The following is a 20421-nucleotide window of genomic DNA, read 5'->3' as shown; positions in this document are numbered from 1 at the left end:
CGTATGAAGGTGAAACATTATATCACAAACAATCCTGAAATGCGGAGAATTAAAAAATGTCATCCAAATAGTACTCGTATTAGAACCGAAATGGACGTTAAAGAAAAATTATCAAGAAAATGTCGATTATGTCAGTTAACTGACCATATTCGAAAACATTGTCCAAATGTTACAGCCAGCTCAAGTCAATCTATGTAATTTAAAATTTTTATTTATGTATTTTTATTTATTTTTATAAATTATATATATATATATATTATTTTTGTTATTTAAATAAAATTTGAATTGTTTTTTAACCCTTTAGGAAGTCATCATTTGGAAAGTGGACTTTCTTAAGGAAGTCGTAATTCCAAATGGCGACTTGTAACTTGGAGAAAAAAGAGAGTATTTAGGTATATAAATTTGAAAAGGGAGTATTTGAGTAACTTTTTTTTGAAAAAAAAGTTATTTAAAAATTAAAAAAAAAAAACCTACGTGAGTATTGGATTGGGATTTTTAAAATTAATTTTTGCATAAAAAAAAAAAAGTCTTGTGAATTTTAAAAGATTTGCAAATTTTTAACGACTTTTAAGAGTTTAAAAGGCTATTAAAATTTATAATTTCGATTTTAAATTATTCTTACCGTAAAAATTCACAAGATTTGAATTTTTTATTTTATGGATGTACAATATTTCAAACGACTCAATGAATTTATAAAGTTAAACAGGTTGTAAGAAATATTGATTTTGACGACGGCGTCCGTGGAGAGGCCAATGGATTTTCAGGAGAGATTTAATTTATCTGGAAAACTTTGTGCTTCTCAATTATTGTTATAGCTACTTTTTAATATTGCATTCATCTAAGATTTGTTTTCGCCTCTCCTTATACTTGAGTGTTTTCTACTATGTATGCATGTCCTAATGTGGGCCATCGTGAAGTAGTGTGATAGGAGCTTCGATAATTGAGTCTATCCATATTGAATCGTTAGTGCCTTTGGAGAGGATTTCAATAATGTCTTACTCCAATATGAAAAAGTTGGAGGTGTTTCTATTAATAGAAATTTGTGTGTTGTGTTTGTTGAGTGTATTAGAGATTGTGGTCTTATCGACATGTGGATCGCCGGCAACCCTTTTACGTGGATGATGGGTGAACTTAAAGAACGGTTAAATAGAGTTCTTTGTAACACACGTTGGCAGTGTTTGTTTCCCTCCAACTCAATTACTCATGTTTTTATTCAAACACCAGACCATTAATGAGAAACACATGGTCCAACGAGATAGACATTATTTCAAATTATGTGGAGCATGACTTAGTCATCCTGATTTTGAGTTTAAATTCCAAAACTTTTGGGTCCCTTCCAAAATGGAAATATCAAAAGACTTTCGTCTAGTATGAAGTAGTGGAATTTATGTTTTTGGCAATATTCTTCAAAGAAAAAAATGTCTCGTCAATATAGTTGAAGGTATTAGTACAATCTTAATGAACGGGTATAATGAACGATTAACCCATATTCAATACGAATACGAGTTGTGGGAATAACACAATATGGTAGTAGCTCACAAGGAGTGTTTCTAATATCAACAAGCTAATAGTAAATGGGTGATGCTTTGAGATAAGAATGCTAAAATTTTCCATTTGTCCACTATTTGACGTATAAATAAGATGAAAATATTAGCGCTATTGAATGAGAATAATGTTTGGATCGATAATGAAAATGAGTTACAATCGATGATTACTAATTTCTATTCAGATTTATACAAATCCTCGATGACTCAAAGGACGATTGTTACAACCATTTGTTTTTCTTCTATTATGGACATTCATAAGTCCACGTTGGAAATTGCATTTACTCTAGAGGAAACAAAAAGTACTTTGTTTAGTATGGGAAATTACAAATTACCCGTCCAATGGTTACCATCTGATTTTCTTCATAAGTTAAATGTAAACGTTTGGTCCATCTATTTAGAAAATGATTAGAGTGTTTTGAACATCCACACAAAATTAGAGAACTAGTCTTAGACCTATTACTTTACGTAATGTGAACTATAAAATAATATAAAAAATTATTGCTCACATATTCAAGAAGATTATGTCATATGTGATTTTCCAAAATCAAAGTAGTTTCATATCTGATAGATCCACAACAAACACTATCTTAATATTGGAGGAAATTATTCACTCCTTGAATCATATGTAGGGCCAAAAGAATTTCATGATTTTGAAGTTGGACCTCGAGAAAACTTATTATCACATTTAGTGGAGTTTTATCATAAAGGTGTTGAAAATTTTGTACATCCCATAAATATATCTAATGTAATCAAGAATTACATTTCTACCACATCCATCCATGAATGTCAATTGGAAAGGTGCTTCTACTAATTCATTTATGTTAATAAATAACTTAGACAAGGAGATCCATCTCTCCTTACATTTTTGTATTAAATTTGGAGCAACTAAGTCACATAATCCACCATTTAGATATATGTAGTGGTAGTACAAATTATTTTACATTAAAATTTAATGATATTGCATCAGTTTTACATGGTAGTTTAAAATTGATATTATGATATATAAAAATGTAAATTAATTATTACTTTTCTTTGATTTATACTTAATTGAAGGTTTTCGTTAACTAAAAATAGAAACTGATTTCATTATCGGCTGCATATAAACTTTATCGTTTATTTTTTCTCTTCTCAAATTATAATTTTGCATTTGTATTAATTAATTGTTATCAATTAATCAAAGTTTATTTTTTTTTTACACGTAATAAAAAGTTTATTGAAAAGGGATTTTATTTATTTAAAAAATAAACATTTCTTGGTAAATAAATAAATTTCTAAATTTGTAAACATGGTTGCTGCTGGCATTAGATGCGGTTCATTCATCCATCGGCAATTCATCCACAATACAGTAGTGCGAGTGTTTTTTTATTTTATTTTTTGAATGTTAAAGTTGATTGATGAGGGAAGAAGAGTGTGGTTGAATAAAGAAGATCCATCCACGTGATTCTAATCGTGATTCTCAGTTGCAGCGTAAATAAAGCAAAGGTAGCCGCGACCGTGAAACGTGATATTTGGAATTTGGATCCAAGCAAGAACTCACACGCTTTCAAAATCATAGTTATTATTTTCCACAATCCAAACACTCCTTTGCCCCATTTCTGGGACTAGGAGGAGCAACAGTGAATAACCGAATCTCGTTGACGCAGAGATCCAATCCAAATCGCGCAATTGATTCAACATCTAGCTGAGACGCCAAACGCTACTTACTGGCTGGGTGCTTTTACCCTTAAAACTGCACCCTTCCAGAGGAACCCTAGGTATTCTCATACCAAATCAAATCCCTACTTTTCTTATGACTCTATACCGATTACACTGCGTTCTGAATAATCGAAACACGAATTACGCTTAATTCTATCTCAAACTTTATTTATTTTAATTTTTCCACCATTTACTCTGTTTGCATGTTTCACTCTGTTTATATAATGCATGTTGCTTTCGTTCTCAAATCTACGATGTTGCATATTCCTCATGATCCGACTAATTTAACTGTTTCTCTTTGTAGTAACATCATTTTTTTTTTAATTTTACTAATTTTTTGTTAACAGCCACAGCAGTACACGTGGCAGTGGTGCTGCATATGTAAATTATGGTTTAACCCCTAATGGGAGGTTGATTAGGATTACTGTGAAAATATTGTCATTTAAGGATGAAATTATGTTACTAACTATAGTATGTGATGTGAGGAATGGGGTAACTGGGTTGAGGTACCTGATGTGGAATTTTTTTTTTTGGATGTTGCAATTATTTTGTTAACTCGTAGCAATTATTTTTTATGCTTCTTTGATGAACTTTGTAAATTTTTTTGTAGATGCTGCAGTTAAATTCAAAGTCGGCCGTTCGGCATTGGTGATGTAGAGTCGCGGAGCCAATATGGCATTTGTAGCTAAGATAAAATGGGTTGTTCTTTCTGTAATCTCTTTATCTGTGGCATCTATCATCATTCATCTGTCTTTGGCAAAGTTGTGGACTGTTAACATAGTACCGTATAGAGCAATTGGCAGTCTTCCTGAAGATTTTTCTTCTGTGTTGGGAGGGCAGGTTGGTTCTTAATATGCATGTATATTTTTCTTGTGTTTGGTCAAATGTTTTGCCTTTCACTTAAGCACATCTTTGGATGGAGGGAAAGGAAAGAAAAGGAAAAGAGGGTGAAATTTTTCACTTTGGAATTAAGAGAATTATATGGAAGTTTATATAAACGATGAATAGGGGCTTAGGACATTAAGTTTTATGATAATATGTCATTTTTCCTTTCATTCTAAAAGTTATTAAACTAGAGAATATTTGTTTAAAATAAAAGCTCCCATCCTTTCCCTCCAAAATCCTCCATCCAAAAACACCCTAATATATTGAGTTTATTTGCTTGAAATGCTACAGGGTGTAAAGAATAAGAAGCTATGGGGTTCCATAAAGTCTTTAGAAGCATTGCAGCCTAGTTCCCACGCTAGAAGCAATTATACTGGTATTATATTTTGGCTTAAATTTCTTAGCTTTCTATTAGGAAGACATGTGTGAAGCGGAAGTGTGTACTTTAGGCTTGTAATTTTAGAGGGTATGACATAAAACTTCGTCGAAGTGTTAATAATTTACATCTTGGTGATCAGCCTTTTGTTTTCATTTGCATTTTTATGTTATATATTGTTTTCGTTCATGAAGGAATTTATATATTCATTCTTATTTAAATGGGAATAATAAACAAGAGATACTTTCTGGAAACATAGGCGATTTGGAAGTTTTTTCCTCCATTGAAATTAAATTACTTTCATATTCAAATTGATTTTTAAAATGAAACTTTGATTATTATCTAATTTTGGAACATTTTTTGTTGATTAGTGTAACTGAAGTGGCAAATTAAAGATTTGTGTCATATCCTTAGGTTGGCTATGACTGTTGAATTTTCACCTAAGAGTATATACATAATTGAGCTACAGCTGCTATTATTTGGTGATCTTGATGTTCGGAAAATGTTAACAATGTGTAAACTGTATTAAATGTTATGTATATTTTTTCATCGTGCCATTTACATCTTCTACATTTTCCACTTCAAGTTGTGTTTCTTTCCTTCCCAGTTCCAAAGGAGCAGAGCAATGTTTTCATCTATGCAAAAATTTTCGGTGGATTTTCAAAGATAAGATCATCGGTATGATCCACCAGATGTGCGGAAGCATTGTTTTGTAAAACCATTCCTATTACTTTTGCAATTTAACAACAGTTTTCTTGATTTTATAGATCTGTGATCTGGTCGCCATATCTAGACTTTTAAATGCTACTCTTGTCATTCCAGACATTCAAGAGAGTATTCGCTCCAAAGGAATTAGGTATGTGCTTCATGCTTTATGCTATTAATATTTTCCTTCTGTGATGCATTTATATAATTTATTCATATTTTTTTTATTCAGCTCAAAGTTCAAGAGTTTTTCCTATCTTTATAATGAGGACCAGTTCATAACATATCTAAATCACGATGATGTAATCATTGCAAAGACACTGCCTGCAAGTTTGTTGGCAAGGAGAAAAAGAAATGAATTTCCTACATTTAGGCCCAAAAGTTCAGCTTCTCCAAACTTTTACATCAAAGAAATTTTGCCGAAGCTAAAGAAATCCAAGGTTATTGGATTAATTATTGCAAATGGCGGTGCACTGCAGGTATTTCAGTATCTTGAAATTGTCAATTAATGCTTTTTTTTTTTTGCAATTTGCTATCTTGTAGGTGTTGTTTGCTTCAAGAAGCATTGATATTCTGTTTTTTGTGCATATAAGATTTTATTGATATAGAAGAAAGATAGTAAAATATTTCATCTCTAGATGTCATCAAAAGTATTTCACGCTTAGAACTTTGAAGATTTGTGATAGGCTCTGGTTAAGGTTTTATTGTGGCCTGACTTCAGACTTCCATGTACATACTTGATCAGCATAGCTCCACTCTTACGCAAAAAAAGCGATGTTTGAATATGTTACCATTTACCAAATACACATAGTAAGTGGAAGGCTTAAACTAGATCAAGTGCTTCATGCTAAAAAACTAGTTTCTTACATTCGCGCATCATATTTTTTATTTGGCATGTTGATTGTAAGTCAATTATCATTTTGTTTCTTGCATTTTGATAATTTAAAAATTAAACATGGATTGCCATCACGTAAACCTTCCCATGCATTTTCCCTCAGTTCAAATGCTTCCTTACACCACTTTTTTGTCGCAAGGGAGTTGCTTCTTCTTTTTTGGTATCATTGTTTTTTTGTTCATATCTTTGAAAACAGGAAACAAGTTAAAAAAAATGCGACAGATTTGTAATTAAAAGTCAAAGCAGAAATTTTTTTCTTTCTGAAACTAAACAGGCTCTAAAATTTCCAATATTACACATTTTGTTTTTGCAGTCTGTACTCCCACCTAGCATGGCAGAGATTCAGAGGCTAAGATGCAGGGTTGCTTTCCATGCTCTTCAATTTCGTCCAGAAATTCTAATGCTTGGCCGTCGTATTGTTAACAAGTATGAAATCCTTTAATGTAAACTAACTGATATGCATGTGCTTTACTATCACATAGATTACTCCCACTTTTTTTTCGGAACTGATGTTTTTGTCTTGGGTCTTTAAAATGCATAATTTAGTGTAATTATGCTATCCGATCCAATATAACAAAATGAAAATGTAGTTTGTTAGAAGTTATTTGGCTTATATTAGGAGAAAAGAGAAAATAAAATTAATGAGAAAAGGTCAGAGCAGTTAGCTAGAGGGAATTACTTATGTAATAAATGGGGAGATAATAAGAGTATTGAGGAATCATTTAGATTTATTTGTATTGAGTAAACACAGTCATGGCCATCTTAAGGGGAGATCCTTGGAGGAGAGATCAATCTCTTTGGTCTACTCATTTATCACCCAAGCAATAAAATAATTCCCTTTTTGTCTATTTCTACTGTGGGTTCCTAACAATTTAGGTTTCCGGTTGAACTTTATATGGATTTTCTCTATTGCTTCCCGGAGTTGATGTATAAGACATTTATGCTGTCTTTCAGGTTGAGATCCCTGGGGCAACCCTTCTTAGCCTACCATCCTGGCCTACTGAGAGAAACCTTGGCATACAATGGTTGTGCAGAACTTTTTCAGGTTTGCTGTGTTTCTCTTCTTTACCATTGTTATAACTAATAGAGATATTGTTCCTACTTTTATAATATATAAATAACTCTTTCTGGGATTCACCACTTCTGATTTCTTTTAAGTAATATTGGTATTGGGTACATTAGAAACTTATAATATTTGAGCTGGCTGACAATGTTCGTCCATATCCTGGCCTTGCCTTGCCATGCCTTGCTTTTTTTTTCTTTTTATGTTTCTCTTTGGTTATTTTGTTAAGGTTTTGTTTTGTTAGGATGTACACACTGAACTCATACAACACCGACGAGCTCAAATGATAAAGGATAAAATTCTAAACGAGGATTTGAATGTGAATTCACACTTGCGAAGAGATAAAGGTCTATGTCCCCTCATGCCTGAAGAGGTATGCTAAATTTTCTAGTAGTGTTTCCTGGTAGAATTACTTGGTTCTTGTCCTACTGAGTTATAATTGCTGTCAGTTCTAATTTTTTTCTTAAAAATAGCCTTTTGTACTTGGAAACAATGACCAATATAATCCTGATTTCATTCTACACTGTTCTTGGATTGTATGCCAAGTGTTACCGTCTGTATATAATATTTTGTATTTTATTAACATATAATCAAAATAGTTCCTCCACGCCACGAAATTATTTGTAGTAGACACCAACTGTGACAGGAGAGGGATGCTCATTTCTTTACAATTATATATACCTTTCTTAGTAGTAGACTGGTAAAGTCCCTTCTGAATATATTTTGAATTGCATGTTATTCACTCAAGTATATGTACTATGAATATATTATGAATTGCATGTTATTCTATAAAAATGCTTAAATTTATTTTTAAAACAAATGTTAAAAGAATGATAGCATTTGCTTAGTGTTTTTCAATTTTATGCTGTATGTACGAAAATATATGAGAAAAGTTGAATTGTCCTTATCAGTTGTTGCCTTTGTTGCTAGGCTACAAGTAATATACTATGATTGGACTAAAAGATTTGATTAACAAATTCATTATTGATAAAGATTGAATTATGTTATTGGGGCAGAAAGAAAAGAGAGGGGATGTGAATCGTGATGAAGGTTTCAGGGGTAGTAGTGCTAAATCAACCACGATGTAATGGAAATACTTAGGATTTTATAAATTATACCCAAGGTGACCTTAGTCATAATAATAATAGGAAGATGAAACCCAGAGGAGCACAAGAACCAAAGTTAAACATGTTAGTTATCAGAAGTTAGAACCATAATAATGGCCACCTAGGGCTATTGAAAGCTCACACTATGCACAAAGTCTAATGAAGGGTGGACCCACTGTGTGAGTATGTACTCTGTAGTAGGCAGTGATATCTTGCATTTGCAAGATACTGTTTCCTCAACTTGAACGCGTGACCTCAAATCACATGGTGTGAAGTCCAATGGCTGTGCCATGGCTTTTCTTTGCCTAACTTTGTGGTTGCACGATGCAAATTAGGAAGTCAACACTAAAATACTTTAAAAGGGCAAATTGGTGCTATCATGCTCTCGCAATGGCAAGATCTAGGGAAGGATTGAATCCATTGCAGATATATTTTAGGCATCCTTGTCTTGTATTTTGCAAGAGGCCGATTCCATGACTCAAACTTGTGACCTCCTAGTTAAAAACTTTGTCCGGGTAAAATTTGGAAATAGAGTTAATGTAATCAAGAACTTCGAAACTGAAAATAATAAATTGATTTTGCACCAAAAATACCTGTAGAGCAATTCTAAGATGCTAATGACTACCAATTGTGCGTGCAGGATCTCAGCCTCTGAGCACAACCAGTTTCACAATTAAAATTTTAGTAATGTGGCCTTTTGGGAACATTACTTCCAGTTGTGTGCATATATAAGGATTGTCTTTAGAATTAAAAAAAATTACTATACAGAGGTTAGATTTGTTATTGTATTTCAACTTTTGCAGGTCGGCATTCTCCTTCGCGTAATGGGTTATCCTTCCAAAACAATAATTTACCTTGCTGGCTCTGAAACATTTGGAGGTCAACGTCTTTTAATTCCTCTGCGGTCCATGTTTATCAATACATTGGATCGCACTTCCTTGTGCAGTGAGAAAGAATTGTCTGACTTGGTTGGATCTGAAACACCTCTTCCACAAAATATTTTTCGACCACCTCCTGCAAAAAGTGATGAAGAACTTAAACAAGAATGGAAGAGGGCTGGTCCTCGGCCTCGGCCTCTTCCTCCACCTCCAGATAGACCAATTTACCAGCATGAAAAAGAAGGCTGGTATGGTTGGATCACTGAGACTCCTACAGAACCCGATCCTTCACCTATGGATCTGAGGATGAAAGCACATAGGTTACTTTGGGACGCCCTTGATTACATTGTTTCTTTGGAAGCTGATGCCTTCTTTCCTGGATTTAACAATGATGGAAGTGGATGGCCAGATTTTTCAAGCCTTGTCATGGGACATCGGCTGTACGCGTCTGCTTCTGTTAGAACATACCGACCAGACAGGTAAATGCTCTTTGCTGTTGGTCTAAATTTTCTTATATTCATTAAGGAGGTATGATATAATAAGGTTTCATAAAAATCATCAAGTTTCTTTATTTTATTAGGGAACTAGAGTTGCAAGATACCTAGTTAAATGAGCAGTAAAAAATATCATTATTGCGGGACCCCTTTATTTTGGGCTGGAGCTAGGTGGGAGAAGGGGTGTAAATATAGGGACGACGAGCCATGTTATACCTTTTATTCCACTTCAATAACCAACAATGGCTCCCACAGAGATGGCATGTTGTATCTTGACTCTTGAGTATTTATCTAACACTATTACAACTTTCTTCGGGCCTGTTTCAGCCATCCATACATGTCAGATTGAAAACAAATGCTAGACATGACAATTCTCTTGTAGCAGACCACAGACAAGCCTAGGGCATGTCTTTGGTACTTTCTGGACAAATTTTATTCATATTTGTTGTTCTGTGCATAAATTGTATGCATGATATGCCCTCCTTTCCACATATGCTTTTTGAATACGGTTATTTTTTTATTGATTCCCTTGATGCCTTGAGAATTGCATCCGTAGCAATATCTGAAGTGATGAGTATGATGAACCTGCACTTTAAAATTCTCAGCATTCTAATTCTTTCAAAATCATGTAGTTGTTGGTGGTTTTAGTTGAAAATTTTCAATTGAAATTTCCTTAAGTTTTACATTTTATTGTGACACTACTTCATCTTGTTTCTTACAGGAAAGCTGTTGTGGAACTTTTCAACATGACCCGAGAGAATTTGTACCATCCAAAACATAATTGGACAGTTTTAGTGCAAGAACATCTTAACAAAAGTATGACCGAAGAAGGCCTCATAAGGCAATCTCTCTTGTCAAAACCAGCAATGTTCCTTTCACATCCACTTCCAGAATGCTCTTGTAGAGTAGCTTCTGCTACCGTTGCTAATCGTGTCAGAGGAGAGGATGGTCAATTTCTATATGGAGGCGAAGAACTTTGCCCCAAATGGATGCAGCATGCTAATAAGGCAGGTTCGTCTGGGAAAGAAGGGGTCAAATCCGAAGATGATGGGCTGCCAGATTATGAGAGTAATGATTTTGTCAATGAATCCGAGTCTGATAAAAATGGGGGCAAAACGGATGAGACTCAAGTCTGGGATCAAGATGAAGAAATGGATCCAAATGACTAAAAGTGGAAGTGCATATCATAACTACAGTCTATATACAGCATCCAATTTTTCCGTACTTTAAGAGGTATAGGTTATAAGTATAACATGCTCCAGCGAAGTGCATGTCTACTCTCAATGCTATCTTTGCTGAGCATATGAGTATTCAAATATATTCTTTTATTGATTTTGGGTTATTTTCCATAGACAAAGATATCATTTTTTTCCTTTTATTTTTCACTTACCACTTTCAACCGAATTTTTGTTGTAACATACACATTACAAAAAGAAGGGGAAAAAAGATCAGCTGTCTGCTTAATTGGAGAACGACAGATGAAGTTAGAAGCAGATTTTGTGTTTAGAGTTTATTCTATATATGGCTGTTGTCCAATTTTTTGTTTTTGTTTTGTACAATGTCACATTTCTCCTCGTTTTCAGTTATGTGGATGTACATTGTAGTGGTCAGCTTAGCTGGGATATCTCTTTTAAACGTTCTTAGTGTGATAGATACATAGCAAAAGTGTAGACATTTTATAAATAATTACCCAACATGACTTCCAACGAGCTAGGAAAGAAATAAAGTCAAGAAAGACAATTCCAAATCATATGAAATCTTGCAATAAAAAACTGAGGAAGTCTAACAAAAAAACGAGCTTAATTGTAATACATTGTTGGTGTAATTAGTATACTACAATCATTCATGAAAATGATTTTAGAAAATGATTTTAGAAGTAGTTAAATAATTTTAATAAAAGTTAAATATTTTAATTTATATAATAATAGTTGTGATTAACTAATTGTGCAAAAATTCTTTACATTGATAATGTATATAAATTAAATTTAAAATAAATGAATTGATTTAAGAAATTTGCCTAATGGTTATATGTGCTTTAATTTTATTACAAATATTGAATTAAAGAATTTTCCTAATTATGATTTGGTGTTAAAAAAATGTTAGGAGCTATTATAACAGCAAATAATTGTAGACAAAAATGACATAAAGTTATACTCTTCAATCAGAAATTTGATTTTCGATTCTCTGAAATAACAATTTAGTCAGTAAATAAAGAAGTAAATAAATATTACAATTTAGTCAGTTTCAATATGAATATAATCAAAGCTTCATTCATCCAAAAGATATGTATTATCAAGTTTCATGAGTTATAATAGTTTTATTGTTTGAGAGAAGAATATGGTTTGAAGTGATAAAGATATCACAAATTGAACATCTTTATTAACAACAGTAGCAATAACTAATATTGCAATTTTAAAAATAAATAATAAAACTTCATTTTTAATTTATTTTTACACTCTAAAAAGAGTTGTTCACTTGAGCTGGATTTATAAAAAATATAATAAATTAAAATCACACAATAAGTAGAGTATAAATTAAAAGTGCAAATAATCTAAATAAAACTTTTAAAATAAAATATAATTGAATGACAATGCGAAAATGTCTCCAATATAAACAAAAAAAATATTTTAAAATACAAACGCATCAAATTATGTAAGGAGGGCATATCTTAATGCATTACATATTGGGATAATCGCATTACCTGAGGTATCTTAACAGAACCGACCTTAGCTCAGTTGGTAGAGCGGAGGACTGTAGTTGGAATAATCATGCTGTCATCCTTAGGTCGCTGGTTCGAATCCGGCAGGTCGGAATGTTTTTAAAAGGAAATAAATGTTATGTGTTATATACCTTGTCAGTTTTAAAAAAATTTCGGTACACTGTATACTTTTTTAATTTTTTTGTTTTATATAATTTTTTTTATTCAATTTTGTTAGTGAGGAACAGAGGAGCAAAAACTAATGTTGATCATTCTCGAGTTCGATCTCCTACACAATCAATGTGTGGAATGGACAGATTAGTAAATAATTTATTTTATTACATATTATAATATATTTGTAGTATAATGTATTTGTAATTGTGTGTTATTTTTAATTAAACAGGATATACGTGCCTTGAAAGTTGTTTCAAATGGCAAAAAGCAAGACAAATTCATTGATATCAGATATCGATTACCTGCTCAAATAAATCATTGGATTATCTTAATGCATTACATATTGTGATAATCGCATTACCTGAGGGGTCATAACAGAACCGACCTTAGCTCAGTTGGTAGAGCGGAGGACTGTAGTTGGAAAAATCATGCTGTCATCCTTAGGTCGCTGGTTCAAATCCGGTAGGTCGGAATTTTTTTTAAAAGGAAATAAATGTTATGTGTTATATACCTTGTCAGTTTTAAAAAAAATTCGGTACACTGTATACTTTTTTAATTTTTTTGTTTTATATAATTTTTTTTATTCAATTTTGTTAGTGAGGAACAGAGGAGCAAAAACTAATGTTGATCATTCTCGAGTTCGATCTCATACACAATCAATGTGTGGAATGGACAGATTAGTAAATAATTTATTTTATTACATATTATAATATATTTGTAGTATAATGTATTTGTAATTGTGTGTTATTTTTAATTAAACAGGATATACGTGCCTTGAAAGTTGTTTCAAATGGCAAAAAGCAAGACAAATTCATTGATATCAGATATCGATTACCTGCTCAAATAAATCATTGGATTATCTTAATGCATTACATATTGTGATAATCGCATTACCTGAGGGGTCATAATAGAACCGACCTTAGCTCAGTTGGTAGAGCGGAGGACTGTAGTTGGAAAAATCATGCTGTCATCCTTAGGTCGCTGGTTCGAATCCGGCAGGTCGGAATTTTTTTTAAAAGGAAATAAATGTTATGTGTTATATACCTTGTCTGTTTTAAAAAAATTTCGGTACACTGTATACTTTTTAAATTTTTTTGTTTTATATAATTTTTTTTATTCAATTTTGTTAGTGAGGACCAGAGGAGCAAAAACTAATGTTGATCATTCTCGAGTTCGATCTCCTACACAATCAATGTGTGGAATGGACAGATTAGTAAATAATTTATTTTATTACATATTATAATATATTTGTAGTATAATGTATTTGTAATTGTGTGTTATTTTTAATTAAACAGGATATACGTGCCTTGAAAGTTGTTTCAAATGGCAAAAAGCAAGACAAATTCATTGATATCAGATATCGATTACCTGCTCAAATAAATCATTGGATTATCTTAATGCATTACATATTGTGATAATCGCATTACCTGAGGGGCCATAACAGAACCGACCTTAGCTCAGTTGGGAGAGCGGAGGACTGTAGTTGGAAAAATCATGTTGTCATCCTTAGGTCGCTGGTTCGAATCCGGCAGGTCGGAATTTTTTTTAAAAGGAAATAAATTAAATCATTTATTGTGCTATACTCGGTCTTAAATATTTACAACCTATTACATAATGGACCAAACTATATTCCTGGTCCATGTATGTTGGCTTTCATACCCCCAATTAAACTTGTATCCCTCAATTAAATTTTAAAAACAAAAAAAAAACGAAAAATCAAAATAGTTGTACCCCACATTGAACATTGAAAAATCCCCGAAAATTTCAAGAGGAATTAAATTTAACGAAAAATCAAAATAGTTGTACCCCACATTGAACATTGAAAAATCCCCGAAAATTTCAAGAGGAATTAAATTTCCGGGAAGGGTCACCTGTATAATTTTTTTATTTTTTTGTTTTATATAATTTTTTTTTATTGAATTTTGTTAGTGAGGACCAGAGGAGCAAAAACTAACGTTTATCATTCTCGAGTTCGATCTCCTACACAATCAAATAGGAAATTTGTTGTTGAAAAAAGAAGAAAGAGAAATGAAGAGGAAAGGCAGGCGCCCCAGGATGAGCAGCCCCACCAAAATCCTGTGTTTGATGAAGAACAAGATGACCAGCCCCAACAAGATCATGTGTTTGATGATGAACATGATCATCAGCAGCAACAATAGTTTGATGATGAACATGGTCAGCAACACCAGCCTGAAGAACCCGTGTTTCCCGGAGGTCCTTATGATCTTTCTGTCTTTAAAGATTATGAGCATCATATTGCAGTTAATGTGTGGAATGGATAGGTTAGTAAATAATTTATTTTATTACATATTATAATATATTTGTAGTATAATGTATTTGTAATTGTGTGTTATTTTTAATTAAACAGGATATACGTGCCTTGAAAGTTGTTTCAAATGACAAAAAGCAAGACAAATTCATTTATATCAGATATCGATTACCTGCTCAAATAGATCATTGGATTATCTTAATGCATTACATATTGTGATAATCGCATTACCTGAGGGGTCATAACAGGACCGACCTTAGCTCAGTTGGTAGAGCGGAGGACTGTAGTTGGAAAAATCATGCTGTCATCCTTAGGTCGCTGGTTCGAATCCGGCAGGTCGGAATTTGTCAGAATTTTTTATAAATGGAAATAAATTAAATCATTTATTTTTCAAAAACAAATTAAATTTCTTTATTTTCTTGCTATCTTCGTTGTCAACAAAATTAAAAACTTATCTAGTTAAACTTGTTGTAAACGTTGGTGTCTTTGTCTTGAGTTGTAATGTTATACTAGTTTTGAAAGTACACTTATTTTGTTTTACTAATTTTAAATATTGAAATATATATTTATTTAAATAAAAAGGAAGAGGGTCAGAGTGATTCATAAACATGCATAGTTTACGTGCTCAACTCGGTCTTAAATATTTACAACCTATTACATAATGGACCGAACTATATTATTGGTCCATGTACGTTGGCTTTCGTACCCTCAATTAAACTTGTACCTCTCAATTAATTTTTTTTTGATTGAAATACCCAAAATAACCTTAGGAAAATTAGTAAAAGCAAAAAAAAAACGAAAAATCAAAATAGTTGTACCCCCACATTGAAAAATCCGGAAAAGTAAATAATGAAGAAAAAAAAAATTACCGAAAATTTAAAAAATGAAATTTCCGGTATGTTCACCGGAAATTTCATACCTCTTTGAAATTTCCGGTACAGTGTATATTTTTTTAATTTTTTTGTTTTATATAATTTTTTTTTTATTGAATTTTGTTAGTGAGGACCAGAGGAGCAAAAACTAACGTTGATCATTCTCGAGTTCGATCTCCTACACAATCAAATAGAAGATCTGCTGTTGAAAAAAGAAGAAAGAGAAATGAATAAGAAAGGCAGGCGCCCCAGGATGAGCAACCCCAACAAAATCTTGTGTTTGATGAAGAATAGGATGAACAGCCCCAGCACGATCATGTGTTTGATGATGAACATGATCAGCAGCAGCAACAACAGTTTGATGATGAACATGGTCAGCAGCACCAGCATGAAGAACTCGTGTTTCCCGGAGGTCCTTATGATCTTTTTGTCTTTAAAGATTATGAGCACCATATTGCAGTTAATGTGTGGAATGAACAGGTTAATAAATAATTTATTTTATTACATATTATAATATATTTGTAATTGTGTGTTATTTTTAATTAAACAGGATATACATGCCTTGAAAGTTGTTTCAAATGGCAAAAAGCAAGACAAATTCATTGATATCAGATATCGATTACCTGCTCAAATAGATCATTGGATTACTATATCTGAATTACGTTCTCTGAGAAGATGTAGTTTGCATATGATTGATAGTAATATGATATCTGCTTTTGTTGGGAGATGGCACGCAGAGACTAGTTCATTTCACATGCCATTCGGTGAAATGACTATTACTCTTGACGATGTTAGGGGTCTTTTGACCATCCCAGGTTCTGGAGAGTTTTTCACACCTCCCGCAAATGTCAAAAGATTTGGCAATTGCTGCTGCTGTTGAGTTGTTGGGAGTTGCATATGATGAAGTTGTCACTAAAACTAGGACCAATAGAGGTGCCTCATATATTTTTGAGTGGTTGAAAGAGGTAGTTTTCAAGAAACTTCATGAAGTACGATATGACTGTGCAGCGAGGGCATACCTACTTCATTTGGTAGGGTGTACCATTCTAGCTGATAAAAGTTTTACCCTTGTATCTGCAAAATATCTGTTTTTGTTTCAAAACCTTGATACTTGTGGTAAATGGGCATGGGGACCGGCTGCACTTGTTGTGTTATATGACTATCTTAGAGATAATATATTGCCTGCAATCAAACAGATTGGAGGATATTTATCTTTATTTCAGGTAGTATTATATTTATTATACTTATTATTATTTTTTTTGATTATGTCATCATCTTAATAATTTTACTATATTTCAATTATTTTACAGACTTGGATTTATGAACATTTTCCTGATATTTGTAAACGGGATATGGATGAGCTTATCTCCTCGATGTCACGGATGTTTCGTTGGACTGCAAAACAAACATATGGGAACATTGCATATTACAGGGCAAAGTTGGATGCTTTGAGGGATTCTGATATTATCTGGACGCCGAATTACGACGAGAACTCTATGACACGATTTCAGTATGTGTCATTGTTTACAAGATACATTCGTTGGTGTTCTATGATGGTTCCGTATTTACCAGAGAGGTGCATACGACCGTTTGGGTATACTCAACACATTCCTCCTACACCACCGATGCTTGTTGTACGTGATGTTGACGTTGAATGGAGTATGTACCGGAACTCTGTACGATCACTTCGAGCTAAATTGCACCCAACTGCATATCCACATGAGTGTGTTGAGGGATACATCCAGCGATATTATAGGATATCTCATCCTCGAATGATCTCTTATGTTGCTGCATATGTTGGTCCTAGTTATGATGGTGATGGTGATGCTGGTCCTGGTCCTGGTCCTGATGCTAGGTGTACACGGTGTCACGCAATTGGTGGTCTTATACAGCAGAGTTTAGACTTACATATGGGTGGTCTTGAAGATCAGTATCAATCATCTGCCAATCATATAATTTAAAACAAAATACAACTCAAAAGTATCAATCATCTGCCAATCATATAATTTAAAACAAAATACAACTCAAAAGTATCAATCATCTGCCAATCATATAATTTAAAACAAAATACAACTCAAAAGTATCAATCATCTGCCAATCATATAATTTAAAACAAAATACAACTCAAAAGTATCAATCATCTGCCAATCATATAATTTAAAACAAAATACAACTCAAAAGTATCAATCATCTGCCAATCATATAATTTAAAACAAAATACAACTCAAAAGTATCAATCATCTGCCAATCATATAATTTAAAACAAAATACAACTCAAAAGTATCAATCATCTGCCAATCATATAATTTAAAACAAAATACAACTCAAAAGTATCAATCATCTGCCAATCATATAATTTAAAACAAAATACAACTCAAAAGTATCAATCATCTGCCAATCATATAATTTAAAACAAAATACAACTCAAAAGTATCAATCATCTGCCAATCATATCATTTAAAACAAAATACAACTCAAAAGTATCAATCATCTGCCAAAGACATATAATCTGAATTATTTTCTAAATCTAAAAAACCCCAATGTTGTAGACGTCCTGCATAAGCGATAGTCCATGATGTAGACTCATCACTACGATGCTTCTTCCAATGCCATGCAAGTGGAGGTAACAGACATGCATATTTCAATTTAACTTGAACCCAATGATTTTCGTTAACAAAACCAATGCTGATAACACGATCACGTGACAAATCTCCATTATGTGCACCCCTCAATGGGAAAAAAGTCAAACAAAAAGTTTTTGCCAATGTAACAAGAACGAGATTATATTTTGTTGCTATCACGAAACCCATATCAAGAATGGTCATCCACTTCTCGTTGGCTTGGTTTGCCAACTCAGTTACAAGTAAAGACTCTGTCACTTCTTGCAAACGTTCCCTGAATAGTGCAACATATAAATCAGGTTTGGACTTAATCTCTGTATATAACTGTCGACGTACAATGCTCCAGTATTCTTCACCATGACCAAGTAAAGCAGCAATAACACGATATCCACGGTTTTCATCTGCTTTAACATTAACTATGTCTTCAATATATGGATGAATTAAAGGAGGAAACTCGTGGAAATATTTTTTAACCTGATGGGAGACTTGTTTGGATGCTTTATGGGAGACTTGTTTGGATGCTTTATGGGAGACTTGTTTGGATGCTTACTGTGAGACTTGAGTATCAACATGCTCAAAGTATGATGGGTCGCAATATACGTCATATCCCTTCGGCTTATTGCTTTTTTTCTTCTTAACACCACCTTTTGTTTTGATTTTATCCACTGGTGCACACATTGATGTTGTCTCCGGATATGCTATTTCACGCAACTTGTTCTTTAATGCCCTTCTTCTAGCAACATTAAGTGTTTTCCATGTTTTCCAAATTGTATTCATCTCCGATGTAATGTCCAACTTTGAATCATTTGTCAATTGTTCTTCCTCTTGATCACTATTCACGGTTAATTTCCTCCAATGTATATGAACAACATCTAATGGGATTGGAACACCTTTCAGCTTGTATCGTGCCAACTCACATGCACAAGGTAATCCATGAGTGTTTCTAAGTATACAACAACACACATCTTTATCGTTACCGACATAGCTGACTCTCTTGTATTAATGAACAATATCACCTAAGGCTTTCTTGGATACAACCCAAGTCAATTTCTCAAAGAATTGATTGTTGTGTATATGCTCTTTGCGACCCTTACTTATCTCAAATGAACCTTTTATCTTAATAATTTGAAACTTCAACATGTCATTCATACCATTCCATGCCTTACAAAAATCTCCTTTACTGTGTTGCAAAAATCTCTTCAATGACCAATGAGCAGACTCAACCCTAATATTTAAAGAAAAAAAATACAAAATGTGAAGTTTTAATCATATATCAGGCATAAAATAAAATACAAAATGTGAAGTTTTAATGACATACCTATTAGTTGTAGTATTGCCTAGATGCAATACTCGATTGATTCATGCTTCAACAAATCTTTCCTTATGCGGATTCAACCATGTGTCTCTGATGTAGTCAAAAAAAATAATATTATCGACACATGCTTGCTCAAACATTTGCAGAAGTTCCTCGTACTCCTTCTCTTCATAACAATAAACAATTTTCCTCCACAACTCAATAATGGGTTCTTGCATGTCTTTCTTTAATATATATTGTTTGCATTTGGCTCTAATATTTTTGTTAATATGAAGCTGACAAAGTAAATTTGTTGAAGATGGAAATACAAATTCAATTGCATTCATTAAAGCAAGTTCTCTGTCAGTCAGAATCACCTGAGGAAATGACGTGTTTGAAACAAACAACTCTTTTAACTTCTCCAATGTCCACCAAAAGTTGTCTTGACGTTCAGAATCCATATAAGCAAATGCACCATTAAATGTCAACCCAGTTGAAGTTACACCAACAATTTCAAACAATGGTAACTTATACTAGTTGGTTATGTAGGTGCTATCCATGATCAATACAAGAGGGAACATGTTCAATAAAGTTATGGAATCTGGGTGCGTCCAAAATATATCCCTCACAACGTTGGAGTCCTCATGAGTCCTACTCCAACAAGTATATTTCTCAGCTTCAAGTAACTTCAACAAATGTTGCATATCAGTTCTAGGTCCTTTTAAATTCTTCCTGTATGTACTTCGTCGCTTGTAAATTTGATAGATATTAGTCACATTCTATGTATCTTGATCTCTCAAAGATGACAAGATGTGTCTCGGGGCAACGTGATATTTTGTCAACTCATCA

General features: G+C 33.0%; 1 protein-coding gene and 5 non-coding genes across 7 annotated transcripts; all 6 read left to right on the top strand.

Annotated features, from left to right (window-relative positions):
• The first annotated feature begins 2822 nt into the window (after window positions 1-2822).
• Window positions 2823-11254, top strand: LOC101510938 (protein EMBRYO SAC DEVELOPMENT ARREST 30). Of its 2 annotated transcripts, none has more exons than XM_073368957.1 (11): window positions 2823-3301; window positions 3862-4082; window positions 4419-4503; window positions 5111-5181; window positions 5271-5359; window positions 5441-5687; window positions 6417-6529; window positions 7058-7148; window positions 7411-7539; window positions 9076-9629; window positions 10366-11254. In XM_073368957.1, exons 2-11 carry the CDS (start codon window positions 3915-3917, stop codon window positions 10811-10813), a joined length of 1995 nt encoding a protein of 664 aa, XP_073225058.1. In that variant the 5' UTR covers window positions 2823-3301; window positions 3862-3914; the 3' UTR covers window positions 10814-11254. The 2 variants fall into 2 exon arrangements, with proteins under 2 accessions (XP_073225058.1, XP_004502749.1); XM_004502692.4 differs by having other exon boundaries at window positions 3853-4082.
• Window positions 11255-12364: 1110 nt separating this feature from the next.
• Window positions 12365-12456, top strand: TRNAY-GUA (transfer RNA tyrosine (anticodon GUA)). Its single transcript is given in 2 exon segments — window positions 12365-12401; window positions 12421-12456. It is a non-coding gene; the product is annotated as a tRNA-Tyr (tRNA).
• Window positions 12457-12896: 440 nt separating this feature from the next.
• Window positions 12897-12988, top strand: TRNAY-GUA (transfer RNA tyrosine (anticodon GUA)). Its single transcript is given in 2 exon segments — window positions 12897-12933; window positions 12953-12988. It is a non-coding gene; the product is annotated as a tRNA-Tyr (tRNA).
• A 441-nt stretch (window positions 12989-13429) lies between these two features.
• TRNAY-GUA (transfer RNA tyrosine (anticodon GUA)) lies at window positions 13430-13521 on the top strand. Its single transcript is given in 2 exon segments — window positions 13430-13466; window positions 13486-13521. It is a non-coding gene; the product is annotated as a tRNA-Tyr (tRNA).
• A 441-nt stretch (window positions 13522-13962) lies between these two features.
• TRNAY-GUA (transfer RNA tyrosine (anticodon GUA)) lies at window positions 13963-14054 on the top strand. Its single transcript is given in 2 exon segments — window positions 13963-13999; window positions 14019-14054. It is a non-coding gene; the product is annotated as a tRNA-Tyr (tRNA).
• A 981-nt stretch (window positions 14055-15035) lies between these two features.
• Window positions 15036-15127, top strand: TRNAY-GUA (transfer RNA tyrosine (anticodon GUA)). The gene is given in 2 exon segments: window positions 15036-15072; window positions 15092-15127. It is a non-coding gene; the product is annotated as a tRNA-Tyr (tRNA).
• Window positions 15128-20421: the final 5294 nt, after the last annotated feature.

The sequence above is a fragment of the Cicer arietinum genome, chromosome 5, assembly GCF_000331145.2.
Source record: "Cicer arietinum cultivar CDC Frontier isolate Library 1 chromosome 5, Cicar.CDCFrontier_v2.0, whole genome shotgun sequence".
NCBI lineage: Eukaryota > Viridiplantae > Streptophyta > Magnoliopsida > Fabales > Fabaceae > Cicer > Cicer arietinum.
This window is presented reverse-complemented; position numbering and strand designations above follow the sequence as displayed.